This window comes from Phalaenopsis equestris, unplaced genomic scaffold (genome assembly GCF_001263595.1).
Source record: "Phalaenopsis equestris unplaced genomic scaffold, ASM126359v1 Scaffold000002, whole genome shotgun sequence".
Classification (NCBI taxonomy): domain Eukaryota; kingdom Viridiplantae; phylum Streptophyta; class Magnoliopsida; order Asparagales; family Orchidaceae; genus Phalaenopsis; species Phalaenopsis equestris.
The window spans coordinates 5,280,673-5,302,608 of NW_018164444.1; the positions used below are offsets into that span (position 1 = coordinate 5,280,673).

Below are 21,936 nucleotides of genomic sequence, written 5' to 3' on the forward strand. Positions count from 1 at the left end.
GTCAAGTTCTAAAACAAAGATTTAAATTTGTTAATACAATTAAAGTAACGGCTCAAATCATATGTAAGTGTACATGCATATTAATATGAGAATATATATATAGCACGCGTGGCGACATATTAGTGGAGTCCGCACGCAGAACTGCATTCAGACTCTGCATAAAAAATTTTCTTGAAGAAGAGAGTGCGAGGGGTTATCACAATTGAGTGGGCTTCAACAGGAGGCAGGATTAGATAAAATTTTAATTTTAATTAATATAAATTTTTATTTTTATTTTATTTATTTTTACAGTCAACAAAAACAATGGATTTTCTGAGGAAAAAGCAATAATAACAAGCATTATGCGTTTCCATTACATTTAAAAATATGCATTTACTCGGTCTTCACTACAAGGCTTCAGTTTATGCACTACAAATATTAAAAAACTTCAGCAATCTTACTTGCAAGAACACGATCTCTTCTTTCAATATAGCCATAAGGAAACCAACCAGCTTTTCCTTTGCATTCACCCTCTGCCCATCCGTTACCGGAGACCTGCAAGCGCTTTTATAAACCCATATTACAGTCTGAAGAGCCGAAGCAATAAGCAGCTAATTTTAAATAAAAATTATGTTTCTGAATTTCAATGTATTTGAAATCAATAAAAACATGCTCTTGTTGGCAGAGACCTCCATCTTGTAGTTTGTACAGAAGCTAAGTTTTAAAAAAAATTATGCCTAGCAAATGGCAAAAAAAATATTACCTTAGGAGTACTGATGCTGCATCAGTACTCCAATGAGGAGGTCCCACATATGCAATGGTCCCACCATAATGCCACGTGGCATCTTCCCATTGGAGTACCGATGCATCACTACTCCTGAGGTAATATTTTTTCGCAAATGACAGGTTTTTTCTCACTAAAATACAGCCAAATTTCAAATCATTTAGAATTCAATACAAGTATAAACTACAGGAGCAAATATAATTACTTTCAGGCATAACATATGCCCTCAAAACTTTGCTATTTACAAAATTAGCTCCCCATCTCATCTGTTTTTCAAATTCTCGCCCAAATATTAAAATTCAGAATAAAGCCCCAACAAATATTTTTCATTTTTATCAAATTTGAAATGATTTTATCGTGGTGAGCAAAAACACGAGTTCAAAAAATGACTTGGGTGCTAGTTTTGTAAATAATAAAGTTCCAAGTGCTTTGCATGTAATTATCCCTTTTTGTTAAAAGCTGTTTCTCACCAAAAAAATAAAAATTCTAAAACAGTAGCAGGAAAGTTGTGGCCAAGTAGATCTGTGACAAGAATTGTAATAGAAACATATGAAAATACTGCCTACTGCCTCAAACCAACAATTAATCATGTGGCTTCTCATGGGGCCAAGGTTTTGCAAAACTATGCTAAGTGGATGACAGATTTGCTCTCACAAGAAACAGAGAAAAAAAATGTCTGGTTAAGCTTCTCTTTTTAAAAAAGCTGTTAAAAAACTTGTTTTCACTAAAAGCCAATTTTTAAAGTTTAATAGAAATTATGGTTCGAATTGGCAAAAATAGAGTTTTTTTAAAGCGTTTCTCAAAAAGCAAAATAATCAAACAGCTTGTAAAATAAAGAAGAAACATTTTCAGAAATGGAAAGCTGCAGGAAAATTTTCTCAAACGAACTCTAAATTATCCTCGAACTAATAATAAGTAGACGATTACGAGAAATGCATACCTTTCGTACAACCACATAGTCCCCAACTGACAAGTTGAGTTCGACATTAGTTTCAGCCTGATACGATTGGATGACCTGAAAAGAAGAGAAATAGGTGTGAACAAACAGTGGTCTTGTCTTGAAGAACAAAATTTGCAGAAATAAATAAGGAATTTACTTCGGCTAAAAAATATCCCATGGAATCAGTCAGGCCATTAACTGGATTAGAACTAAAAATGCCATTAGCTTCTTCATAGGTTGGAGGTGGAGCTATATCCGGTTCAATAAGTGAAGCAGGAGATGAAGATACTGAAATCATCTGTTAGTGCAATATGCAAATTGAATTGCCAAAAGAAACATTATGAGTTAGAAAAGAGGTAGGCAAGCAATATTCCAATATTTATCTTTAGGAATATTTACATACATACTGCTCAAAACCTATGTATTGACATTTATCGCCTAAACTTCAATTTATATATATATATATATATGCATGTATATATGTATATATATAAACAGGGAGGCGTGTTTCTCTGCTAGGTTTTCGGCATCATGGTGGCGCAATGCTTGATTGGCTGGTTATCATCAAAAAGTGATTCCAAAAGCTATATTTTTCCTCAATCCTACCACGATACTTTAGAAGGGAATGGTGATCTACAAGTTGTAGGTAAATCTGGTAAGAAGAATGAGAAACCTGATATCTACCTCTCTGAAAATGACACTACTCCACTCTCCCTTCTTTGTAAGTTTTCTCTGGTTAGTAAGTTTTTGTATGGTCACCCGAAAATGAAACTCATTCATAAATTAATGGGTGAATGGAAAGTGGGGCTTCTAGATGGAAGACATTCTGATCAAACTTAGTGGGGAGGAGAATTATGTTTATAAATTTGCTACGAAATATATCAAAATCGAGAATAAAAATATGAAACTTCTTAATTGGTCGGTTGACTTCGAGCCCGGTCAAAACACCCCATCATCCCTATTTGGTTTCTCTTTCCTGGTTTAAAATTGCACATGCTTAATCATGAAATGTTGTTCTCTTTGAGAGTTATTTTTGGCATACCTATGAAAATGGACATTCCTACTTTCAACCCTACTTGTCCCTCAACGGCTTGTGTGCTTCTGGAAATAGACATCACTTTACCTGTGGCAGAAAAGATTTGGATTAGTTATGTTCTACTCATAATGGGTATAGGCAGCAAGTTGTGGTTGAGCGAAATCCGCACTATTGTACTAATTACAGAATGTTTAGACATTTAATAGATAACTGTTATGTTCTACATTCAGGGCTATTTAAAAAACCGCCACCTAATATGTATGAAGATGAAATGATGTTCATAATCTGACTATGGCAAATAAAGAGAAACAAAGTCAAAATGCTATAATTGTGGAGGGTGTTGATGCCTAACACATGGAGGAAGGAATTGCAGAAAATAATATAAGAGAGAAAGGAGAGTTGCTTCATCATGATAACATTACAGAGAAAAATGATTATACTTTGGAGCCACAGGAGGAAGTTGGGGTCTTTGCTCCTAAAATTACCATTTACCCTGAAAGAGGTGTTGTGAGAGTAGATTATACCTATGTAGAGGAGGCTTTAGCTACTGCTAGAGAGGTGGTTGAAGAGGAGTGGAATGCACAAAAATCAAAGAGGAAAAAAAAAGGGGTAATCAGGAATTGAGAAATGTAGAGGCAGGCAATACCATGTATGAGCTCCCACTCTTGCTTTGATGGTGATGCAGTTACACTTCCTGGGGTTACTAGGAAAGGTAAAGCTCTCTTATGATATTCTAGAATATGAGGGGGATTGTGGATCCCTCTTCCCTTAATAGGCTCAATTATTTTGTTAAGATCCATAAATTGTGGGTTTTTGTTATTTTGCAAACCTACTAATGCTGGCGAGGTGGACTTCAAAGAGCTTCACCATCTTGCTGACATTAATAGCATTAAATTGTGGCTCGTACTTGGAAAGGTATGATTAATATTTGAAACATTGCTGAGAAGTGCATTTTTTGGATTATTGGGGAGGGTAATCTGTCCTTTTGGGATGATAATTGGCTTTTTGATGAATTGAATGGCTTAGGCAAAAATAACACCTAATTTGAAAGTGGCTGATGTGGGGAATGGTACTACGTGGGATTATGATATGCCTAAGCAATTGGTAGGCCAATATATGACTCACTCTATATCAAAGATTCCTTTTGCCAGATCTCAAAAGACATTTTGATTACTAAATTCTCTAATTCTATCTCAATTACTAAATCTATATATCATAATATGCACTCTTGGGCAAAGGTGGATTGGGGTAAAGCCATATGGTGTAAATTACTCTCCCTCCATGTCTTTTTTTCTTATGGAGAGCTTACTATAATTTAATTCCTCTTGTTGACTTGCTTAAACTCAAAGGTTTAACGTTACCTTCTCAATGAGTGATGTTTAACGTAGAAGAGGAAAATTTTGCTCATCTGCTTTTCAAATGCTTTTTTGCTACTAAAATGTCGAACTCATTTGGTAGCATATTGGGCGTTGATGCTCTTGTTGACGGCTGGAATACTCTGGATCAATGTGTATTATCTTGGAATCATAAGAATAGGGCCAATCACATTGCTAACTTGATTCCATATATTTCCATATGGTTCTCAAGGATGGCTAGGAACTCTATGAAACATGATAACCTTGGGATCAATGTGTACAGTGTGGTTGCTAATATTATCTCTTACACTCATAAAGTTGTTCAATATGGTAACGTTGGCTTCAATTTCATTCATGGGATGGATTACTTTAATACTTCTCTTAGTAGGTATGGCGAGAAGAAGAAAATTCCTATGGTTCAACAGGTGGCATGGAGGAAACCTGCCTCCCTATGGATCAAAATTAATACCGATGATAGTTGGAATGTTAACAATGTAGGTGCTAGTGCTTTAGAAGCTGAAGCCCGAGCTGTGTTATTAGCCATCAAAATTGTTGTTAATTTCAATTGGCATTATCTGCATGTTTAATTAGACTCTTTGGAATTAACTAACATTTTGCAGGGCTTTAAACTTCCTAATTTGAATATTTTAATTTGTGTTAAACGCATACTTTCTCTTGTCAAGAATATAAATGTTTTATGGAGCTATGTACCTAGAGAAGGCAACCTCCCTGCCAATTGGCTTGCTGGAACCGGCTCCAAGGCTGATAGATATGTGGTGGCTGTGTTACCTCCTGCTCGGCTCAAGCTAATGCTACATGGGGACAAATTGGTTATTCCATACATCAAATGCACATCTTCTCTATTACTTTTGGGCTTTGTTGGTAGAATTGTATTTTGGAGATTCTTATGTATTTACACATCTAAGTCCTATACTTCAAATTTTACATGCATGTCGCCTTAGCTATGCATAAAAAGGTGCATCACTTTTTAAAAGTTAAAATGGCGGTATTTTTGATATGATATGAAGATTTGAGTGTTATAAACATAAAAAGTAAAGTTTAGGTGTTAGACATGTAAATACATAGGAATTGGATGATATGTATGTAAATGTCCCTTTAGAAGATCTCATAAATTAACAAAAAGCAATAGGGACACCATGTAATAACCTCTCCTTCCAGTTGCTCAAGGATTTGCAGCACTCTTAGATGGAAGTTTTTTTCTGACTCAATCTTCAAGGCCAAAAAGAAAAACAAAAAAACCAGTGAAAAAAGCATAAATTACCAAGGGTATCACAGGCACTAATCGTAAAGCTGACAAATAATTCAATAACATGTACCATTGTAAAAAGCCGCTGTAAGGTCAATCTTTGTTGCTGAGCTTCAACAGCAGACATTGCTGCAACAGCCTCCTTACCTAAGATAGACATATTTGATTTCAACTCCATAAGCCTCGATTCAGCAGCTTCCACCTTTAAACTATTATCAACATTGCCAGGAGCTTCTCTAACTTTCTGCTGACGCCTTGAAACTTCAATAGCCTAATATTATTCATTTCCAGGATTTAAAACCTTTTCAAACATGAAGTGATGTATGGTCACAGAATTACAGGGTTGTGCATGAAAATTGTACACTCTGATAACAAAACTGTCCAACATATATGCAGATTTTGTTTGAAATTAAGCTATTAATCTAAGAAGTATTTATTACTTTTCCTTGAAAGTTAAAAACTGTAAAAGTTCAATACAGGCAAAAAGATAGCGTCCTTCTAGTGAAAATGAAAGATAAGAAAACTACGTATCAACAAAGTCACAGAAGTGTTTGAAACTTTATACAACGGGAAAAATTCAGATGCTCGCAGGTCTTCTCACAAAAATCAAACGTGAAGAAAAATTTTTTTAAAAAAAAGAAAAGAGGAAAAGACAGGAAATGTAAGAAATCACAATTAAAAAAAAAGAGTAATTTTACTTATTTAGGAGAAGTTTTCCTCAAAATATTTTACTCAATCCTAATCAAGATTAAAATCTCGAAAGAAAAAGAGTAATTTACACATCCAAAAGGAAATTTTATTTATAACCATTTTGATATGCCTAGTAAGATTTATTTATCATCATAGAACACTAAATAAGATAAAAACAAGCCGCATACTAGGAAATAATACATGTGCTTAAAATTAAGAAAACTATAATATTTTTTTAAATAAGTGATTAAAGAGAATTAAGTAATAATACCTGAGCTTCAGCTTCCTGTCGAATTTTGTCATAACGCTGAGTAAGATGTCGTGCATCCTCCAATGGAGCACCCATTACCATGGCCCTTAAAGGCTCTGCAACCTGGACATTAAAATTAAAACAGAAAATTTAAAATTTTCTTTTGCAAACTTTGCTTGAAAAGTAAGAAGCCAAGGAAAAGGTAAACAATATGGTTGTTATGCACCTAATCAAACAATTAAAAAATAAAAGCCTTTTCGCCTCCATGTCACAAACAATTAAAAAATAAAAGCCTTTTCGCCTCCACTGACATGCCAAGGCTGAAAGAGAAGCATCCCCCTCTTGATGTAAAGAGTTGTTTTTTAATTCTTTTCATAAAAAAAGTAGTATGAAGTTTACCAGATTTTGTTAAATGTTTAATAGAAGAATTGTCAAAGGAACGAAGTTGATTCGCAGCAGTTGATGATCTTGTGTCACTTTACAGCAATGTCCTGATCATGAATTGTTGGAACCTTTGCTTTTCCAACAACCCGGTCGCATGCTAAGTTGGCAATCACGGAAAAAATCCTCTCCTCATAGTGAGATGAAATATAGATTATTCAGATGGCGAGCCCAATCTAAAATTGGCATCAGAAACAAAAACTCTAAATTGCCTTCAGGTCCAGCTTGTGGAGAGGGAGATCATAGCATCCTTCAGAAAAATGGTATTTACCCTATGTGAACATGATATACATGAATTTATTTGATGATAACAAACATATGTTTGGAGTTCTAATCATTCACATTATATAAGTGATTTCAGAATTAAGCGGTTGCATAAATTTTGGATTTTAAGAAAACAAAAATTGAAATTGTGAAATCAAAAGAGTTGAAAGATGATCAAGAAAGTCAGAAGATAATCAAAGCGAGGTGAAAGAATTTTATTTATTTATTTATTTATTTTAAATTTATTTTAGTCTTTAGATTTATAATTGAAAATGTTGGTTCAAAATCAAAGAAGAGAAAAATTTTCAAAATAAAATTTTTATTTTTATTATTTTGAAGTTATGAAAATTTGCATAACTATACAAAATCATACTAATTAAATAAAAAGGCTACATTAATCAAATTCTATTTTGTGTGCTTAATTTTTTATTTTAATTTAAAATCTCTATGATAATTTACTGATTTATATCTATTTCTATATATAATATTTCAGTTTTTTTTAATGTTATTCAATATATTTAAAAATTGACATAAATGTAACAAAAATTGTATTTTTTGCAAAAATCCTTATAAAACCATTGAATTTTGAATTCTATTTTATTCCATTAGACTCACGGGACTTTTTTTACACAATTTGATAGGTTACATAATATATTTTTTTATCAAAATTAAATTTATTATGATTTTTCATAATTAGCTATTTTTTACTTATTGGGCTAACAGTTGGGCTTAAATATAAGAGAACTTCGCCAAACTGTTAGTGCCTTTTTTATGGGTTATTTAAGAGCCGATTGGAGAATAATTAAGGCATATTTTTACATACTTTAACCATATTTTGAGAGGCATTACATAGAAGATGTTTTGATGAAAATCATCTTATACCACTTTTTTTCGGGCAAGATGAGAGCTAGAACCCAGTAAATTGGTATTCTTCACTTTGTTTCCAACCAATGCACTATACAGTCAAGCATATCTTACAATATTTCTCTAGCAAACTCTATTCAAAGAAATATTTTCTCTCAAGAAGTTTGAGCTTATACAATGCCACATCATTTGCAAGCAATTCTAGAGTTATAAGGTGACCAACAAGTCTGTAAGATCTCTCCCCCTTTATGCTCAGTAGTTTATGATAGCAGGCAAAACCTAAGCGGTGGAAGTCGAGACGAGGATATAGGCAAAGAGCCAAACCTCGTAAAAATTTATTATGTGTTTTTTCTTGTTAGTGTTCACTCACTTTTATTTATTTATTTATTTTTTTATAAATCAAAATTTTATTCCACACTTATTAAATTTTTTTATATATAATTTTTGAAAAACACCAATTCAAACCAACTTCTTGGTTGTGCTATACATTCGAATGGTGGACTCCAATGGTCCTTGAAGTACACCCTCAGGTGATTCAAATTTATATTCAGGAAGCTTATGACGAGATAATAAAGGAGTTGGTGAGGCAGTGCTTTGAGGAAGGTTTCATCAAAAGCTTTCTAAAGAATTTTTTAATGACCTTATCCGAAATACTAAATGTCCTATTAGAATTTCGAATCAACATGCACTCTAAAGATTTTACATGAAAATCCTATCTAGCACCTGCCCTCTTAAGGTTCAAACATCATGGAACCCTGTTGGACCATTACAATAAAAAAAAAAGCTTTTAAGATAGACGGCCTCCCCTTTACGCTCGGCAGTTTCCATAGTCACAATATGGGAAAGGAGTCCTTGAGGCTAGCCTTAGTGAATTAGGCTGCCTCAGGACTCTCCACATATGAATAATTAATAGGTTATCAATCTATAGGTCACTCCCCACATTTTCACAGTCAAACAAGTCAATAATACCAGGCAATTTCTTTATGACATTAAAAGAAGGAGGAGATTGTTTGGATGAAGATCTACTTAGGCTAGATAATCCCTTTGAGGTGATATTCAAAGTCTCCTCAACCACCTGGAATCAGTCTTATAAAAATAAAACATAAAAGTATAACTCTTAATCTGAACTATTGATGATAATAGAATTCTATCGTAGTTGCTTGTGGTAATAGAAGCAACCTAGCAACGAGATTACTCTGACTTAAATTATGCCCTTTGGAATTGAAAACTTGAAATTTAGAAGAGCAGTAGATAAAATTTCCATGAACTAGGATGGAAGTAGTTAACTGAATAATCCATCATAGATCAACCAAGCATCTATTACCATGAAATATAAAAAGCAATTTGATTGCAGATTGTTCCCTTAGGTGATAATTGACATACATATTACTTCCTTAATATACACCCAATCAAATTCTTGTGATACTTGACCATAAACATTTATCAAATTCAACTAAAATCAGATGAAAATATTTTATATGCTAACTATAATATTTAATTAATTGTCTTAATACAAAGATAGTTTATATGGTAGATCTTCCTAAGCAAGAAACAAAACTGATTTTTTCCAAAGCTGATATAATTTTTCTAAGATAAAGTATCATCTCTCACTTCTATAGCTTCATTGTATGACTCACAAGTTTCATATCTATTTAGTTAAAAGAACCATAAATATATCCTTATTCTTATATATTTGTAACCAAAATTTTACTTTTATGACCACTTAGCATACTCTTAATCATCAAAATTCCATTGAAAAGATTTTGATGCAACTTCCTCAAAATTAACTCAACTTTTTCTTTTGAATTAATCTAGAACAAGTTTTTTTTTCTTTCATTATGCACTTCAAAAATAATTTATTTAATAAGACTATTTAATAATTTCTCAAAATGATATCTTCATCATTTCCTGGCAACTAAATTCATAAGACTGCAATATCTTTCCATCTAACTTAATCGAATTTCTGAATCCATTATCACTTGCCATAAAAACTCTATAAATCTTATTTTCTTCTTCTTTAGCATCAAATTTGTTATATCAATCATCAGAAATTTTAACATTTAATTAGCTCACTATATTCTTTACAAGAATTCTAGGACTCTTGCAATCATTACAAGCCTCAATAACCTTCAATTTTTATAGCTCTTTACAAAAACATATTTTTCTTTAATAACATTTTGAACCCCATTACTCAACCTCCAAATCTCCTTTTCAATGATGATACATTTCTAGGACACTTCAGAACTTCTATAACAATGTTCTAAATAAAACTAGTCAACTTATCTCATATCAAAGTTAGCTCAACTAATAAATTCCAATTTGCCATATTAATTTTCACCAAGGATTAATAATATCTTACTCTTCAAATTCCACCACCTTATCTAGAACAACAATTATTTTGTTTGTTATCTTTAAATTTTATTTATGCATTTATCTACATTTGTCCAAATTTCAAAAGTGTCATCCTGCCTAACTAGTGCTCCATTAATCCATGATAGATCATCTCCCTGTATTTATTGTGTTCTTATCGTAATGCACAGCCCATTAATATGAATGAGATAGTTTTGAAAAATCAAAAGCAATTGGATCTCATTTGATTTCCCAAAATAGGATGCAAAAAAAAATTATGAAAACTTATGGTAATTTTTTAGACGCATCAACCAATATACAGCAAAACCTGTGCACCAAATGCCTTCAATAGGTTTCCGCGCTCCTTTTCAATCTGAGAACGAGCCCTTGCATAATCTAAGGCTGCTTTTGCAAGAATATTGCCACTGGTACAAGTATTATCAACTCCATATTTCCTGCTATCTTCAGATAATTTTGTACCTGCAGAGCAAATCTTCAGGTATAAACATTACAGTTATCAACAAGAAAAAAAATTAGACCTTGCGGAACGTACCGATTTCAACCTGCTTAGATCCAGTAACAATATAACCTTCCACACCACGCACTAAATCCCTTTGATAATGCTGCAATGAAATGCATAAACTTATCGGGCAGATACACCAAACCATATTTCAAATTGAAAGAAAGAGATTGTTGCTAACCTTTGCTGTGCGTGTTGAGGTGAAAAGCTTTTCAAGTTTCTGGTGTTGATGGAGTTCAAAGTCGTCAGTAACAATGTTTTCAGAACTTCCATAAAATTGTTTTAGGACAGCCTGAAATAATATAAATCAATACTAAAATTATTAGATTTAGGGAAATTCATTTCTTCTACAGGTTACTTCATAGGTTCTGATATTCTCATTAAAAAAAAATACATTTTTAAAATACAAAATGCATTTAAACCTTTTAAAAATTATTCTAAGGAATAAAACTACCTCATTACTGGAAGTTTCATGGATTCAAATCGATTTTAGGAGCTGCATCTAACATTACAAAATTACTTTCTATTTTAGTAATAAAATAAAATAAAAAAAACCTCACCAAGGATTATTGAAAACAAGCAAAATTCCACCGTTTCCAAACTTACCTGAAATTTTGCTCTCAACTAAATCAAACATAACTCAAGTCAACTCAAAATATATTAAATATTTACAACATAAAATACGATAAATATGCATATAGCATTATAAAATATGAATAATTGCATAAAAAGTCGAATTGAAAGATAAAATTTTAAAATTAAATTTTTTATTTATTGAGAAAGTAATTCAATTATTAAAATAATACATAATATGTAGACATATTTAGAGTTACTGATTTAATTAGGCCTTTTTCATGGATTTAACTTCGAAAATGGATTAAAACATTGTACATTATTTTCTCTATCAAAAAATTTAAAATAAAAATTAAGAGGGCTCCAATTCAAATAAAACTCTTTTATTTTTGTAAAGTTTCAAAAGAATCCTTTCTCTTGTATTCACTTAGATATATGCATATTCATGCTCAAACACCATAGACACCATCAGTGTTTTGTCAATGTAGAGCCATGTTGGAAGCTTTCGCAAACGAGAGAAGAAATTGAAATTGACTCTTTAGAAGCAAATGACATCTTGTTCCAAGCAAAAGTATAGTTATCCTCATCAATCATGATTCTCTCTCTCTCTCTCTCTCTCTCTCTCTCTCTCTATATATATATATATATAATGGGTCGGACTTTAGAAATCAGGATCAGGCTAGAAAGTGGTTAGTTGTGTAATCTAATATAAAGTTTTTCAAAGGGGTTAACCACATTCACCCAAAGACAGTATATGTTAGAGAAATGAGCTATGAAAATGCAGGTAGACGGATTGTTACAAAAATTTTAAAATTCAGGCACCTAAACTTTTTCCAACACATTTTTGTCATGAAGCAAGGTTTGAAAGCCACAAGAAAAAACTTTATTTTGAAGTGGAAAAACTTATGGTTCATATCTAAACACAAGTTAACAAAACATGGGCACAGGTCATAGTGGAAGAGTCCGGTATACTGTTTTGTTTGGACTTAATTTAAGTTTGGGCATATATATATATGCTTTGTCTTGGTATTCTCTTTAGGAATATAAACATTTTCTTCTTAAATTTCAGTCTTTATATGCTTGAATTATAAAACAAAGCTTACAGTTTATAGTTAGTTCAAAACCATATTAGTAAGGACAAGTAAATTTAGTAATTTATCTTTGCTAAATCCCCAACGAATATCAAACATGATTCCAACTAGTTTTCTTGCAGAATTTCCAAAAAAAAAAAAAATCTATAATCGCCTCCATCAGCCCTTCTTGCCTAATAACATTATATATCAAACAACTAAACCCTATAAAATAATAACAATAATAATAAAATTATGAAAAAAAAAAAAAACTAAACCCTATACCCAAAAAACTTCAAATCTTAAAGCTTAAAACCTTAACACTAACATGTAAGCCCTAAACCCCAAGCTTTAATCACACATAGTACATACCATCATTTGAACTTTGCACCGTAATGCAACTACGAGGCATCCCAATCATCATTTTTTAGGCCAATAAAATAAAATAATATTCTATCCTACCCTTCTACGCAGTGACGAGAAATACAAACGTGAGAGTTAATCAAAAGCAGCTCTTTTAACTATAGCATATTGTTGTCAAAGTTTTGAGAAAAATAGGTTGAATCCTGAATAGGCTCAATGCTTTTTCCCTTTGCTTTCATTTCATTAAATAATAATCTTACAATCTATTTTAGGTACAAAATAAAATACAAAATCTATTTTAGATAACTTAATAATGTATATTCTCAATCTAAATATTCAGCTCAAAGGTAAATAAATCACAATAAAAATATTAGAAATAATTTAAATAAAGAAACTCCTAATTATAGAAAACTCATAATTTAACTGTCTGATTTTTGTCCTTCTTGATTGACATCCCCCCCAAAAAGAAACTGATAACACTGTCGGGATTAACAATCCTCAACCCGTAAGTGTCGAAATCGAAAGTCCCAAAACCGAGAATGTCGAAGTCTCAGAGACAACTCCTGAACTATAACATGATTTGGGTACCGATCATAGCCCACAAATAAAATCTAGTTACACGATCCAAATGCTACAGATTCTTCCTGCGACGATGAGGACGATTTGTTCCCTAATCTTCAAGCCAAAAGTGCTGAAGTCGAGATGTTGAAGCCGTGAGTGTCAAAGCTTAGAGTGTCGAAACCAAGATTGCCAAAGTCGTAAGTGCCGAAACCGAAGCTAGACGATCTAGGAAGGAGTTGAAGACTTGCAAGTAGTCGGAGGAAGACTTGATGGAAGCAAGTGAAGCGGAAAAAGCTATTTAAAATGGCACAGAACACAGTCGACGAAGCGGGCGATGAAGCTGTCAAAGATGCCAAGATAGAAACATGGGAGTTTCTTGAAAATCTCTGTACGTCACAATCCCGTCGTTGGTTTCCTGAGGGAGATAAGGGTGTCGGTTGGGCCTCGCACACAGGCAAAGCAGGGACGACAGTGGGATTCGATGTACTCTGCATTCCCGTCGCTAATTTATGGAGAGAGACGAGGGTGTCGTACTCGCAAGGGCTATAGCGGAATAGAGAAGGAGAAATCAGATCTCTGTAAGCAAACGATCCCATTCTTGTTTTCTTATATGCTTTAATTGCCACTATATCGCTCCACAGAAGATGGTTTGGAGGAAAGAGGAGGCGTTGGAGTCGTGCGAACAGACAGAGTAACAGGAGTTTCAGATCTCCTCATACGCTACAATTCCCTCGCTGCTTTCCTCACTGCGCTCGAATTTGGGAGCTCACTCCTCTGTAGTATCACGTGATCTCCGTGCTGTGAGAGCCGAACCAAACCCTGCGATCGGTTCCCCATGTTGTGAGAGGGTTGAGGCGATGAAGTGGTACAACGAGGGCAGAAGCAGACGAACGAAGATGAAGGCAAAGAAATAATTCCTCTCTTACCGCAAGAAAGCCGACGAAAAGATTGTCTTGACGGTCCTCCAATGATTACTAGTGGTTAGGGAAAAAATTGGCTCTAATACCATGTCAAAGTTTTTAGAAAAATAGGTTGAATCTTGAATAGGCTTAATGCCTCTTCCTTTTGCTTTCATTCCATTAAATAATAATCTTACAATCTATTTTAGGTACAAAATAAAGTGCATAATCCATTTTAAGTCACTTAATAATATAAATTCTCAATCTAAATATTCAGCTAAAAGGTAAATAAATCACAATAAAAATATTAGAAGTAATTTAAATATGGAAGCTTCTAATTATAGAAAACTCCTAATGTAACTGTCTGATTTTTGTCATTCCTGATTGACAATTGTCATTCACCTCATAAATGTCATGTCATCCACAGATACTGGTAACTCGTGTTGTTGTTACGAGATCTAGATATATCAGTTGATATGGTATATATATAAATCAAAATCAAACAGGAACAGGAGAACGATCGACGAAGTGAAAAATATAACGAGAAAACTCACACCAGAAAAGAACAACACAGCGAAACACACAGATTTATTTGGTTCGGCAAATTGCCTACGTCCTCGGAGTTGCAGAGAATTTACTACTTCAGAAATTTACACCAGTCGATCACCTCGACTTACAAGAGGAATCTCTCACTCTTCGTTGCTCTCTCTCTTTTTCTCTCTCTATTCTTCTCTCTCTATACCGAGATACACCGAAGAAAACTTTACACTGAGATACACCGAAGAAGACAAACTTACAAGAGAAATGGACTCAATTTCTCTTCTGCCACAAGCCACCAAGAAAATCTTCAATCTTCTTCTTCTTCCTTCTTCCTTCTTCCTTCTGCCGCAAGGAACTGCTCCTCCTTGCACTTCTCTTCCTCTGTCCCAAGGAAACCGAATAAGAACTCAAAGCGTGACTTCTAAACCGAAGGAGAGTCATCCGAAGTTTTTATCAAGAACAGAAGAGAACGAAGAGATGCTTCACTTCACAAAAGTGAAAGGTGGGAGTGGTTATTTGTGAAGATGTGTGACTCTCCAAAGCAAAGTAACCGCCTAAGCATGATGAACTGGGCTCCACCGTTTCTAACAATTTTCCACTTGGAGACCGGTACACAGACTACAACATCTCCTTCCTCAAACTGATATCCTCCACTGACGGTGTCGTTTTTTTCTTCAACATGTATCATCCACATTGAATCCTCCACCTCTACAACTCAAAGCTCTGTCTTCACTATAGAAAACTAACTGAAATTGTGCACAACTTCAGTTTCTCAAGAGTAACACCCTTAGTTAACATATCAGCAAGTTCCACATAACTTTGCACCTCCAAGCTATTTTCTAGGTCACTCTTGTCTCTTCTTACAACTCTCACTGCATGGGCAATATTCTGCCTTTGCTGAAAGCCTTTTTCAATAAGTCTAACCTTGTACATCTTACTGACATCATGCTCAGTATTCACCTAATACACCCATTTTTTGTGAAATGTCTTATTCCCTGGTAGAAGTTCTACCAGCTTTCACTTGCTCAAACTTTCATCTTGCAAAATTTTTTCATAGCTCTGTGGTTCTTCAACATCTATCTGTGGAACAATAGGAATGGGTGCCCCGGACCCACTTTCCTCTTCACTTCTATCACTGCCCTGCACTGTGGCCTCTGGTAGATTTACAACCACATTCAAAGCCCTTGAATCCAATATCATGTCTTCAACAGAACTATGAACTACCAACAATAGTGCATCTTGTGATTCTTCATATACCACATGTGCGTTATCATTCTTAGGATTCCTGCAGTTCTTCTTTAAGTGACTAGCCTTGCCACAATTTCAACAGATTGTCTGCTTACTAAACTTTGATTTTGATCTCCCTATACTTGAGTTTCTATCATGCAATCTCCCTTTAAAATCAACATTTATTGCCAAACTCGAACCTGAGACCTTGTCAGAATCTTTCCTGCAAACTTCCTCAGCCAAAATCAAATCACAAATAACATTGTATTTCAGTTTTGATTTAACTGCAGAACTACTAACTGCTATCATCATGACTTCCCAACTATCGGACAATGAAGTCAATAAGATCAGTACACATATCTCATCATCAAAATCAATTTCCACAGACGACAATTGATTTGTGATAATATTGAAAAAATTCAGGTCTTGAACAACAGAAACCCCTTCTGTCATTTTCAAATTGAATAACTTCTTCATCAAGTGCACCTTGTTATTCACCGATGGTTTTTCATACATACCTGATAAGGCTGCCATGAGATCTGTAATCGTCATTTCCTTAGCGACGATGTATGCAACAGACCTTGATAGGGTCAATGAAATAACCCCCAGAACTTGTCGATTAAGCAAATTTCATTCAGCTTCATCCATCATTTTAGGTTTTTTCCCCAATAACGGAAGATGAAGTTTCTTCCCATAAATATAATCCACTATCTGCATTTTCTAATAACCAAAATCTGTGCCACCAAACTTCTTGATTCCTGAAAATTTAACTTCATCTGCAGTCATCATTTTTTCTCAAATCTGAAACCACGCTTTGATACCAGTTGTTGTTGTTGTGAGATCTAGATATACCAGTTGATGTGGTATATATATAAATCAAACAGGAGAACGATCGACGAATTCAAAAAGATAACGAGAAAAATCACACCAGAAAAAAACATAACGGAACACACAGATTTACGTTGTTCGACAAATTGCCTACGTCCACGAAGTTGCAGAGGATTTTACTACTTGAGGTATTTACACTAGTCGATCACCTCGGCTTACAAAAAGAATCTCTCACTCTTGTTGCTTTCTCTTATTCTCTCTCTGTTCTTCTCTCTCTATATCGAGATACACCGAAAAATCTCTACACCGAAGAAGACAAACTTACAAGAGAAATAAACTCAATTTCTCTTCTGTCACAAGCCACCAAGAAGAAGCTCAGGGAGAACAATGTCCTTCTTCTTCCTTTTTTTTCCTTCTTCTTCCTTCTGCCGCAAGGAACTGCTCCTCCTTGCACTTCTCTTCCTCTGCCCTCCTTCTGCCGCAAAGAACTGTTCCTCCTTGCACTACTCTTCCTCTGCCCCGAGTAAACCTTCCTCTATCCCGAAGAAATCAAAGAAGAACTCAAAGCGTGACTTCTAAACCCAAGGAGAGTCATCCGAAATTTTTAAAATTTTTATTTACGAACAGGAGGGAGCGAAGAGATGTTTCACTTCACAAAAGAGGAAGGCGGAAGTGGTTATTTGTGAAGAGGTGTGACTCTCCAAAGCAAAGTAACCGCCCAAGCATAGTGGACCGGGCTCCAACGTTTCTAACAACTCGTGATTTACATGTAAAAATTGCTTCCAAAAACCTTAAAACTTCAATTACGAATCAAAATTTGGATAGAGAGAAAGAAATCAAAATCAAGTGAACATCTCCTTTTGGTTGAAATTTCAAATGTGAAAAAAAAAAGAGAAAAGACTTCCTCTGTACAAAGGATTTTACTTCACTCCCGAAATTTGGGAGAAAATGGAAAAAAAGGTAATACACGTTCAAAATTTTAATTACATTCAAACTACTTTCTTCCTATGAGGAGAATATGTGAAAATAATTATAAATTTTTCTATAAACTCCCAATCAACATTGGTATATTAATTTCCTCTTCTCACTTAGGGCACCCAATCAGTTGAAAAAAATGCATCTTCTTTTCTCTCTATCCTGGTGCGTCACAATTTTTTTAGCATGAACCAAAGAGGAACAAGAGTCAATGCGACGCACCAGGATCAAACCACTTCTCAACTGAAAACCTAATCCCCGCGAGTGAGTGTCACTTTTCAACCAATTGGTTTATCGAAACCAACATATGTTTTCACAAATATGTAGCCCAAAACATTCATATACCCTAGAGCAAAAAAATCTCTTCTTTTTCTTTCCACTCCTCTCACTATATAAGAACGAGTAAAGTGATTCAATCAGATCCATGGTGAAGGAAAACAAACCAAGCCCAGAATCATCAACCATTTCCTACATTAAAATGTGCAGCAATAATACCATCGCAGCACTAATATGGAAGTACTTATTAACCACAGTCATCTCCATTCTTCCATGTCGTGGAAGCATGCAATTCAAAACACAAAAACCAACCTTTCTCGAGCGCATCAATGAGATCAGAAACACGGAAATGAAGTTCAAACCCTAACAGCGAGAACATATAAAGATGGACTCGGATGAAAGGAATAAAGGCAAACGGGAAGGGAACCTGCTGCTGTTTGGCGACCTGCTCTCTGAGTCTCGTCGCCTTCTTCCTGATTGCATCCATGAGCAATGTCTGGCCTGCAGCGACGGCGGCGTAGGGAGTGGCCAGAGAGAGGAGAGATCAGTGAAACGGCGAGCAGATAATGAAGGAGAGCTTCGATTGGCCTTGGGGGAGATCCGGCAAAAAAAATCCAAGGAACCTTTAGGGACCAGCTCACTGGAGCTAATTTCAAAAGCATTCCACGCCCATTCCTCTAGTGGATCGTGGGCTGGAAGGCCCCAAAATAGTGGCTTAAGGCCCATGTTAAAGTTGGGCAGATAATAATAATAATAATAATAATAATAATAATAATAATAATAATAATAATAATAATAATAATAATAATGTAAAATATAAATCTTTTTAACGAATTAAAATAAAATAAGTTTTAAAAATATTAAATTTGGTGATTAGCTATAAAATGATTTGTGCCATTTTTATTTAATTTTTATGTCATCTTTAATGATTGTTTTCTTTAGTTATATTCTAATATGAAATAAAAATAATATTATTTTGTAATCATTCTTTTAAATAATTACAGTTTTGAATCATTTTCAAAGTTTAGAAGTCAATGAGTGGCCTCAAATTTAAAAAAAGAATGGCTTACATACAGACCATTTAGTTCCTCTGTACTTACATTCTAACTTCCAAACTGTAATTTTAATGTACATGCCACTTTTTATATGTATGAAAATCTATATTTCACTTTTTTTAAATTAAAATAGTGATATTTTTTATATGATATAAAATATTTGAATGATATATGTAAATATATTGGTATTTGGTGGCATGTAGATAAATGCCCACTTTAAAATTAAGCCCAAATATGAGCTCCAACATAATTAACTAGTTAAATTCACGCTTAAGGTAAAGGCAGATCAAGCTCGGCTTAATTACCACAATAGGCAACATAGTAAGAGCAGCTATATAAGCATAGAAATAATAAAATGAAATAAAGGCTTATGGAAAACACTATTTATAGATTTTGCAAAATATAATTATACAACATAGCATATTGGTTCAACTTTGTATAATTAAAAGTTCCTTTTTTTTATGGCTACTTTCACTTTTTGTGTGGAATTTTCGTTGGGGAGTCGAGCATAGTTGAAAGCTATTCAAGTTCAAACTCTTGACCATAATTAAATTGAAGCTCTGACTCAAGCTTGTTTCAAGCTTTTGAAATAAAACTTTAGCTCCGCACAATTCAATCCTTGATTTTACGAGCATAGATTTCAGGTTGACTGAATCTTCCTCTATTTTAAGGTCATCAATTTTTAAACGACTTAATTAAAAAAAAAACTTTACCAAATGAGAATTATTGAACTTTAACAAGCCTACCATAATAAAGCTTAAGAATTAAACTTTAACTCAACAAGAATTAAGCTTTAAAATTCCATTAAAATATAATTTGAAACAACATACTGCAAGTCATGTAGCCTTTCAAAACTTTTAAAACAGTACTAGTTCTAAAACACTCCTATGATATGACATGAGACAAAACGGTCAGATTAAAACTGAAATTCAAATAATATTTCAAAAATCTCAACAGCACGTTACATCAGGTACTATCTCAAATTTTATATCAAACATTTTATTCTGACTAAATCCCCCTTTAAATACTCTTCGAATTTTTATATTTGATGATGGAGTATTTAAGTGTATCTACGGGAATACTTTATATATTTTTATTTTATTTTTTACTTTTTTTTTTCAAATTTTTTTTATTTTTTTTATTTTTTTTAATTTGTTTGTTTTGATTTGTTTTTTTAAATACTTGTTTTGAACAATAATTATTTTCTGTTTGGGATCACTTTTGCCCGGGCGGAGGCTACTGGCTAGCATGTCGCGATAGTTAGGAACTCGTCGACGACATGGAAGACGGAGCTTAACGAGAAACGAAAATATGTGAAGTAGCGGGGACGGGAGCCCTAGATGTGTCAGCAGCCGAAGGAGCGCGAGGGAAGCCTAGTATTTTATGGGCTAAAGCCAGCAGCCTCAGGGTTTAATTTAACAAATAATACAAATTTGTTGCAAAAAGTAACATTTTTAGTGCCGCGCCGAGTATTTAATATTTTTGCACAACATATAGCGTGGTCACTTGTGTTAATAGCTAATGTGAATGTTATATTACTCAATGGGAAAAATTGAACCCGTATCATTAGAGAAATTAAAATGCATTTTAGCTCTAAGGATTTAAGGTGCATTAGGTGCAACACCGCAGTTTTTTTTTATTTGACAAAACTACAATTAAAAGTTACATTTTTCCACTATGACAATCTAACTGCAGTGTGACTGCTAGAAAGCTTCGGTCTCATTTTTTTTTTTTTTTTTGATCTCCCTGAAAAAATTGAACTACAAGAATGCAAAATAACTGACAAACCAACCACTTACATGTTGAAGTTGATATGATATGTAGGGTTGTAAACGAGCCGAGCTTGAGCGAGCTCAGGCTTGGCTCATGTTCGGCTCGTTCAAAATAGCTAGTGTTCGAAATCGGCTCGTGAACACTGTGTTCGTAGTGTTCGTATTCGGCTCGATTTAAATATTTATGTTCGTGTTCGGCTCGTGTTCGGCTCGAAATTGGCTCTTTAAATTAAAATTGAGAAAAATAGATGTAAAGTATAAGATTCGAACTTGGATCAAATCTATACAAAAGAAGACATTTACCACATTGCCACATGAGGTGTTATAATTTAAATTTAGACATAAATATATATAATATATTATTATATAAATAATATATGTAATATATTGTTATATAAAAAGTTATATAATTTTTTTTTCGAGCCATTTCGAGCCGATCACGAGCGAACAAATTGTTGTTCGTGTTCGGCTCGTTTACATTTCGAGCTTAAAAATTTGTTCGTGTTCGGCTCATTAGGCTTAACGAACGAGCCGAACACAAGCTGCTTAACGAGCCGAACACGAGCTGTTCACGAATAACGAGCCAAATTGACAGCCCTAATCACATGATGCTTTAACCCAATATCATATATTAATTAAAAAAAAATTATGCTTTAATAATGCAAAACCACATTTTCAGATAGTTTCTCATGTTGTTTCTTCAATAAAAGTTTAGTTAATTTTTTTATTTACAATATTATAAGACATGGCATTGCCTCTACGTGCAAGACTGCACGCCAATATGGACAAAATACAAATTAGAAGCATTAATAATTCCCCAATGTTAACTAAATGAATCAAGCATTTTATCAGAGATAGATCTCATGCAAGAATAAGAATCAAACTATTGTGTCAAAATCTAAACAAGAAGTGAAATCTACAGATTATGAGCTATAAAACATTCACTTGCTCACATGATAACCTGATGCACATAAAAATTCTCCAACTTGAAGGATGATTTATGCTAAGAGAACATCTCATTCGAATAAACGTAGATATACTCCACCAAAAATTAAAAT

General features: G+C 33.8%; 1 protein-coding gene across 2 annotated transcripts; it reads right to left on the minus strand.

Moving 5' to 3' along the window:
- Positions 1 to 330: 330 nt before the first annotated feature.
- On the minus strand, positions 331 to 18,681 carry LOC110026341 (SH3 domain-containing protein 2). Of its 2 annotated transcripts, XM_020727238.1 has the most exons (10): positions 18,479 to 18,680; positions 10,921 to 11,031; positions 10,773 to 10,842; positions 10,548 to 10,699; positions 6,323 to 6,424; positions 5,432 to 5,632; positions 5,262 to 5,324; positions 1,861 to 2,001; positions 1,704 to 1,778; positions 331 to 534 (listed from the first exon to the last, which is right to left on the minus strand). In XM_020727238.1, exons 1-10 carry the CDS (start codon positions 18,536 to 18,538, stop codon positions 418 to 420), a joined length of 1,092 nt encoding a protein of 363 aa, XP_020582897.1. In that variant the 5' UTR covers positions 18,539 to 18,680; the 3' UTR covers positions 331 to 417. The 2 variants fall into 2 exon arrangements, with proteins under 2 accessions (XP_020582897.1, XP_020582905.1); XM_020727246.1 differs by lacking the exon at positions 5,262 to 5,324 and having other exon boundaries at positions 18,479 to 18,681.
- Between the last annotated feature and the right edge of the window lie 3,255 nt (positions 18,682 to 21,936).